The 8712-nt window shown below is 42.4% G+C and overlaps 1 protein-coding gene across 1 annotated transcript; it reads right to left on the bottom strand.

Annotated features, from left to right (window-relative positions):
• Window positions 1-5715: 5715 nt before the first annotated feature.
• LOC140351616 (E3 SUMO-protein ligase EGR2-like) lies at window positions 5716-8219 on the bottom strand. The gene is made up of 2 exons (XM_072437517.1): window positions 7833-8219; window positions 5716-7396 (listed from the first exon to the last, which is right to left on the bottom strand). The coding sequence occupies exons 1-2, from the start codon at window positions 7978-7980 to the stop codon at window positions 6378-6380; spliced, it is 1167 nt and encodes a 388-aa protein (XP_072293618.1). The 5' UTR covers window positions 7981-8219; the 3' UTR covers window positions 5716-6377.
• Window positions 8220-8712: the final 493 nt, after the last annotated feature.

The following is an 8712-nucleotide window of genomic DNA, read 5'->3' as shown; positions in this document are numbered from 1 at the left end:
TTTCCCCCATGCTAACGACTTTGTCAGAAGAGTACAATTACATGTAATAATAAACAAAACTATTACAAATTTGGCTCCTATACATTAAATCATGCAAAATGATAAACCACCAAAATAGAAATAATTAAAGAGATAAAGGTAATATTTAAGTCCTGCTGTGAAAGCCCCTCTCTCTGCACCTGTACTGCCTCTGCACATGGCCCATTGCACAGGCCCCGACACCTGCAGCCAACACTTAAGCTCCTCCACCGAGCACATATACATTTTGTACCATATGAGAGAAAATTGTATCCAGGGAACAAAACTGTACCTTTAGCCAATGTTACTAATTTGTCCATTTAGGGGTACAGCGCCAGCGACAAGCTCTTCGTGTCTTTAGAGTGACGTACCACACCAAACACAAGAAGCTACACATTTTCCCAAGCTTCCATTTATTCAACTACACAATACTGGTGACTAACGTGTTCATACGGTTCATCTTCCTTTGGCTGTATAATCTCATCATTCAAGTCATAGTCCTTGTTCCCTGACACAGATCCACACAGTCTTCGTTTGAAACGGGTGCGTTGCTGTTGAAAGCATCTCCCAGTCCAGATCTCCCAGTCCAGATCTCCCAGTCCAACGGCGGGTCAGGACATTAGTCACCACCAGACTGAAAAAAAACATGTTTAAACCAAAGCCACAACACAAGTTTAGACATCGTTGCATACTACAATTACTACACCTATTACAAAGTGTATTTAAATATCTTTTATCTTAAGGGCAGTATATATTAATGTTTTACTCCACAATGATTCAATTAAATAAAAACAATCACCATTGTAATTTCAAGTCCAGAAAACTTGCGGGAGAGTGACTCTTGTTAAAGAACGTGGTCTGGAGCAGGTGTGTGTGCGCGTGCGTATATATATATATATATATATATATATATATATATATATATATATACACACATATATGTATATATATATATACATATATATATATATATATATATATATTTATTATTATTATTTTTTTAAACTACAAAAGAGTTGACATGTTTTCAGGACTCAGTGTAACAAGTCACACTTGTTTGTCTTGAGTTTGTCTCCTTGAATTTCACTGTGGGAAAAGATAAAAGAAACGGTCTTACATCTCGGTATACTGTGAAAATATACACAGTAAGGTGTATAAAATACATCCTGTATTAAATGGTGAAACCTGTGACTGAAGCTTGTGGTCAGATGGTTCATCTCAGTCAAGGGCTCAGGGCTGTGGACACCTCAGCCTCATGGAGATTCTACTGTTGGTGTACGATATCTTTCAGAATTAGAATCATACATTGTCAGTCTGGTCAAATCTGATCTTTAACTGTAGGAGCCAGTGCCACAGTCATCTTCTTTATTTCTGAACACAGTCATCTCCTTTATTACTGAACACAGTCATCTCCTTTATTACTGAACAAGACCCTATATTTCCAACTGAATTACAAAAAAACATTAACATTGTACTTATTTGTGGCCAATGATGGTAGATACAGAAAAGAAGCTCATCTCCAATTCAAGGTTGTGGACTCCTCAGACTGCTGCAGATTGTATTTTATTCTATTTTAAGCACATTTATAACTTTATTAGTAGTAATTAATCATATTCATAATATATTCTACGTGATACATTACTTTAAACAGAATATCGTTGTATTTATACAAACATCTCACGACAGAGCAGCACAACAAGAGCCCACTGTTTTAGAGACATTACACAGTCATTTCTGTCGTGTTTACAGTCTTTGTAGACATATTCATTATCTTTAACTTTCACAATCACGTGATAGAACAACACGATATGACCCTACAAGCCTGTTAATCGATACATCATGATGAACTGTATTTCATACAAAAGATTGACGTCTACATTTTATTTATTAGAAAAAAACGGCTGTTAGCATTAGCCACCAGCTCAAAGCCTACACACATTTACTTAGAATTACTGGAATGCGATCGACAAATAATAAAATACTGAGAATAGTTCGGGCACTTACCAGAGCTGCTTCAAAGTGTTCCTTAAAGTTGCGTCGACTGAAGCGCATTGCACAGAAACGCTGCCGTGAAGACCATCGGTTTAAACTTTAAAGGTCCCATAAACATGCAAAATCGACTTTTCAGAGCTTTTAACCTTCTTACATTGCTATTTGTGCTTCATATATGTACCCAGAGTGTTTTTTTGATTGATTCCCGCAATGTTTAGCTATATTACAGACTATCTCCTTTCCTCGAATCTCCAAACTGACGGGCGGTGGGGCAAGACCGCGTCATAAGGGCAAGCACGCGTCACCAAGGGTGTTGCACAACCCTTATTATTATCAATTATACACTTGGGATAGACTACGAAACGTGAAAAAAGCATGTTATGGCACCTTTAAAGATCTTGTTTTGGACTACAAGGGGAATTGTCGTAAATCTGCCCCTGCCGTATTCCGAGCAATCGGAAGTAACAAAAATTCACAGGTGTGGACGCGAATGGTCTGGACTGTTGAATGGTGTAGACGTGAATATTAAATGATAAAAACGATTACATTTGATTGCAATTACATGATTAGTACATCAGAATTAAGTCGGTGTAATCCCTCATTTGTTCAGGCGTGTTCCATTGTAGAAAAAGCTTCAGTTGTAGTCATCTGGACTCAGTTAGAAAAATTAGACGTTTCGACTCTCATCCAAGAGTCATAAAATCAGTAAATCAATCAATAGAAAGTCAATGGACTGGACTTACCACAGAATAGTACAAATATCGGAGTTCTCGGCCTAAATTCTCTTATTGACAATGACTCTTGGATGAGAGTCGAAACGTCTAATTTTTCTAACTGAGTCCAGATGACTACAACTGAAGCTTTTTCTACATCAGAATTAAACAAGTCAAACGATTCACAACAACATTATTAACACATTTACTTTCAATGATTGCGGTTTTACACCACACAACGTTCAATTGAATTTTTGTTACTTTGACCCCTCATAGACGCTCGGTATCAGAGCTTATGTTGAAGTCGGTGCTGCCTCACCGTGTGGCCCGAGCTTACATCATCATGTACGCTCTTAAAGGGCCAGTGAGTGAACCTGCTTTGCAAGGGTTACCATAGCAACCTCAGCAATGCCGGTTAGTATGCTTAAGTTATTACGGCCTTATACTTACTGTATTTAGTTCCAACTGTATTTTGTGTCATATTTACATACAATGGATTTCTATTAGTTATTACTCAATGTGTATTATTGTTGTATAGTTATTTATATTCATTCCTCGTATCTCTAAGAATATCTCTATATTCTATATTGTACCACAGGGATTGTACAATAAACATACTAAAAGACACCTTTCTGCTTCATTGAGAACACAATGCAGTAAATCCAGACATCACCCCCCAGGAGTTGAAATCTCCCCCATCACAATAGAAAGAGCACATACATCACAATAGAAAGAGCACATCACCTGGGCAAACCAATACCAACAACTGATAAACCACAAGGCCTGATAATTAGTTGTCTTAATCATCATGTGAAGGATCTTGTTATGAAGCCTGCAAAAGTTAAAGTAGACCACCAGTACAAATGCAAGCGCATCTTCTTTGCTCTAGATATTCCATACAAAGGGTGTCAATAACGAGCAAAGTTCCAACACATATGTGAGGAATTCAGGAAGAGAAAATTGGGTTTTCTTTCCCGGCCACTCTTCTGATGGCTTTTAAAGGTAAAAAAAAAAAAAACGGGTCTCGGGCGTGGTGGACTTGAAGGGTGGCCAGGGAGCCCTTCATTAGGAATGGACGCCACTTTTCATTACATGATCAGGTTTTGGGTTCGGTGCATGTTCACAGCATTGATTTCTATGTTATTCTTTCATCTGTTTCCTGTTTTTGTAGTTCTTGTGTTTGTATGTTGTGTTCGACCAGAGAGTTTAGAGACACTCAAAAATGATCAATGGCTAAATCAATACAATCAACCTAATGGCATCGGAAGTTTTACAAGTACCATCCTTTAACGTTAACAACATATTTAATCCAATTAAGCAATAAAATGTTTTTACAAAAAATATAAAATAAAGAACAAACATATTTGAACAACAGACCTATTTGAACGACATTGAACATCAAAAACGAACCAAATTTTGTTATAAACAATCGTACTGTTCATTATACAGAGGCAAACACAAGAGGGGAGTTGCAATATTGATTTCAAACCGAATATCTTTTGAACACAAACGTTTTGAATGTAAAGACAAGAAGGGCAGATATGTACTGGTTAAAAAACTATTAATGGAAAAGTGTTTACCCTTTTTAATGTGTATGCTTCACCAGGGAGCCTTACTTTTATGTAGATATTGTAGACCTGATTCTAAACCACTCCTAGGGAACCCTCGTCTGTGGCAGCGATTGGAATTTTCACATCCAGAATACAGGACCGATTGACACCGTCGTGTGTGTGTGTGTGTGTGTGTGTCCAGGTGTCTGGGGAGGAATAGCAATAGATTTTAATCAGGATTTTGTATGGTTACTTTAATTTCGTGTTGATTTTAGGGTTTACCTTATTGAATTTGTTTTTTTCTTGGTTCATTTTGGTTATAATTATTTTTATTGGAGGATTTTTACTTAGTTTTAAAAACGTTTATGTTGAAATGATTGCATTTGGCACTTTCTGTTGTGCACTTGGTAGCTTTTGTACTTTTATTTAGAAAATGGAAAATCTGCCTCATCTTGTGCTACTCACTGCAACCCAGTTGCTCTCTGCCTATCCTGTGCACATCTACCCTTTTTATCACTATAAACTATATTATCATTTGTTGTCCCATCCATTATTGCACATAACATGAAGCTGCATGTAAATTTTATGGTGGAGGGCCATCACACACTCTCCTCATGAAAATATTATTCCTGTGCCACAGTTTAACAGTATAAATGTATCTTCAATGTATATTCAACATTTATTTATGTTAGGTCTTTTATTTTCAACAAAAGTTAAACTGAAAAACAGCTAGCCAATGCCTGTGACAGTAATATGAGATGAACTTGTTTAACAGCACAAATCAGCTCACCTGTGCAGGAGTTTTCTTACAAAGTTTTTATCTAAGTTTCTTTCCATCCAGCAACTGTCGCTCAGTCCGGTGTACAGTCTTTCTGATTGTGCTGAAAAAAAAAGCTCAGATGAAAGTCTAACTTGAGTAACATAGCTTCAGATAGAGAAGCTGTTGATGACATTATGTGAAAATCAATCAATAAATAGGTGTTTTACTGGCAAAAATACTTTATTTAGTGGAGTCACAAGCTTGTCTCCATGGAGACTGTTAAATTATGTGCCATTTCGTGGAACATTTCACACAAAACCACATCTCCATGGAACACTTGCAGAATCAGAAATAGGAAAAGGTCTCTTGGCATTGAACAAAATTCACAAACATAGGAAACTACTTTGGTGATACACCCCTAAGGATTTATTTATTTTTGTGAGTGGAATAATTTGTTTTTGAGATGCTCCATTTGGAGCTGCTGCATGACACAATTTGTGAAGTTTAATTAGGACGTTATACACTTTTCACTTTGACTAAAAATGTGATTGCATTGATCCTAAAACATAAATGAATCAGATGTTACTTGATGTTCTTTAGTCAGTAGGATTTTGTGACTTACGTCCAAGTTACATGCTGCACCACCACCACCACAGATGTAGTCAGTAACCATGACAACATAAACAATTGTACAGGATAACTTTTAATTGCATTGAACAGAAGCATCATCAGTCCTGTGGTAAAAGCTCCATTGCTCAGCTTGTTGCATGTAAATGAGAATCAACAACAGAACCAGATCCTTCAAGTCTCTACTCGAAGATACTAACGTTCAAAAATACAAATCTTTATCGCACTAAAATCTGAGAATAACCTCCTGTTGTATAAAAAAACAAAAGCACAAGAACTTGCATCTGAGTCTTAAAATTTGTGACCTGTTTTGTCAAAACCTCAATTTTTATATATGGCTACAAATTGGTTTGAATGAACATTAACTTCATCACTGCTTAACAGATATTTTGTAGTTTGCATTTGCGTTCATAGGTGCCATCTTTAAATCTCCAAATCCCTGAGTGGCCGCACAGACATAAGCAGTCTGAGCCCAAGCCATAGAGCACAAAAGCAGGTCCATTTGAGCAGTAAACTGACTGAGGTGGGCTGTGTGGGCCAAGCTGCATACTTTATAAATGTTCTGTGGATGTGAGGGTACTACTTCACTTCACAGGGACCGTTTTAAGTGGAAGGACATTTTATGTGGGAATAAGTCCGCAGTGTGTGCTTACATATAGGACTGAGTGAGTGTGCAGCCGAGGGCCAGTGTGAGGGGCGGGATGGGGGGCGCACACGTTACGAGGAGCTGGAGGCCTTCTTGTCCTTCTGCCGCAGGTGGATCTTCATGTGCCGCCGCCGCTCGTCGCTACGCGCAAACTTCCTGCCGCATTGGTCGCAGGAGAAGGGCTTCTCTCCCGTGTGCGTGCGGATGTGCGTGGTCAGGTGGTCGCTGCGGCTGAAGTTCCTCATGCAGATGCGGCACTGGAACGGTTTGTGTCCCGTGTGGATGCGCAGGTGACGGCTCAGCTCGTCGGAGCGCGAGAAGCGGCGGTCGCAGCTCTCCGCGGGGCACGGGTACGGCCGCTGGTGCACGGGCGTCTTGCTGGGCCTGTTGGGGTACTTACGGGGCCGCAAAATAGGCCTCAGAGGCAGGCTCTGGTGCGAGGGGAAAGCTGGGGCCACGGGCCCCTCTGTGGACGTACCCGGTGCGCCCAGAGTGAAGTTTCGGATGGTGGAGAGCGGCGTGAGCGGCGGCGGCATGCGCAGCGGCTCCAGAGTATACGGCAGGGACTTGCGCTCCTCGCGCTGGCAGCTCTGTGGGTAAAAGCCGCCGTATTCTGGCACAAATGAGAGGAGCGTGGGCCCGTCCACTGAGGGCTGAGGCGCGTGGTACGTCATGGCGCACGTGGACGACGCCATATACGCACCTTGCTCCTGGTACACGTCCCCACTACACGAGTAGGACGGTGCCCCGTGCGGGTGCGCGTACATGTGGCTGAGGTCTGGCTGCGCGTGCGCCATTCCGCCTTCCCCCAAGTGTTCTTCCTCTGTCGCGCCCCCTGAGGGCGAGTGATACGTGTATGGTGGAGATGCGCACGGAGACGCGCACGCAGAGGTGATGCCTGGCACCGCGATATCCGCGCTTACCACGTTGATCAGCTCCTCCGGGGTCCACTGCCCCGAGGCACCTTTAGAGTCCACGAATAATCTGGCCGTAAAGGCTAACGGCTGCGTATGTAAAGTGGCCACGTAGTGCGTCAGGTCAGCGTGTACAGGTGGCTCAGGTGCGTCCTTCTGGCCAAACAGGAGAGAACCTGCGAGACAGAGACGTGCACGTGTATTAGGCCTGATACACGCGCGCACACACACACACACACGCACACACACACACACACACATACGATCACACACACACACACACACGATCACAAACACACATACGATCACACACACACACACACGATCACAAACACACATACGATCACACACACACACACGATCACACACACACACGCACGCACACACACACACGATCACAAACACACACACACACACACGATCACACGCACACACACACACACACGATCACACGATCACACACACACGCACACGCACACACACACACACACACACACACACACACACACACACACACACACACACACACACACACACACAGTGACATAAACCCACTTTTACGCAGGAACCTCTACCCAAAGCTGACACGTTCCGGCCTCACATGGGACTTACCGGCTCCGCTTTTACCCCCGTACTCCTCGGCATCCCCCAGCGGCTCCTCTTTGAACACTACGCCCTCGGTGGAGAACACGTCTCTGGGCATCACGTCCATCAGACTGGCGTAGGACGCGCACACCTCGTCTACGACTTTAGCCGTCATGTTTGTCCGTCTTTAGCCAAACCACTTCTCTTCAGAACATTCCTTCTGACTCCCTTTTGCCTTCTAACGCGTCCCCCATTTATTTATTACAGTTGCGCGTGTGTAAGTAGCTCGTGGCCGTGGCATTGCGATTATAAAGGGGATCGCTGGGTGTCCCCCGTGCGTCATGCGCCAAATATGGACCAAGGACAGGGAACTCCCAAAATAGGAGGACTCGGGTTGATATGATGACGATACCCGAACAACAAAACTACATGTTTTACGCACAGGTTACACACACTTTCATTTAAGCTACATTGCTAGGCTTTTATCCTAACATTTAGACTATTTTGTGCTTTGCGTAAAGGTGTAAGAGAAGCGCGGTTCGGAATTCCGGTGTGTGCCCTCTCCATACAAGGCCTGTCCGGTGATGCGAGGATCCCCGTGAGCGTGCGTAAATGGCATCCGGGTAAACGGTGCCAGCGGAGCCCACACACAGCGCGGCGTGGAGCTGTTTGTGTTGTCCATGCAGTCCTGTGAGGGCAGGCAGCTGGTGAAGAAGTAATTGCAGGTTGTTTTCATGGGCTTCAGCTTCCCACTCAAAATATATAACATTGTAGTGTGTCTGGTTGCGATCCGCTTGTTTAAATCAGCTGGTCGCGTGGCATGAGAATGGGTCTTTGCGTAATTGCGTAATGTCGGGCATTTTGCTAATACATGTTGCTGTAGGAACAAGTATTTTCTAACTTGTGA

The sequence above is a fragment of the Eucyclogobius newberryi genome, unplaced genomic scaffold (assembly GCF_026437365.1).
Source record: "Eucyclogobius newberryi isolate DKJ021-1_F unplaced genomic scaffold, fEucNew1.0.hap1 SCAF_8, whole genome shotgun sequence".
In the NCBI taxonomy this organism is placed as follows: Eukaryota; Metazoa; Chordata; class Actinopteri; order Gobiiformes; family Gobiidae; genus Eucyclogobius; species Eucyclogobius newberryi.
This window is presented reverse-complemented; position numbering and strand designations above follow the sequence as displayed.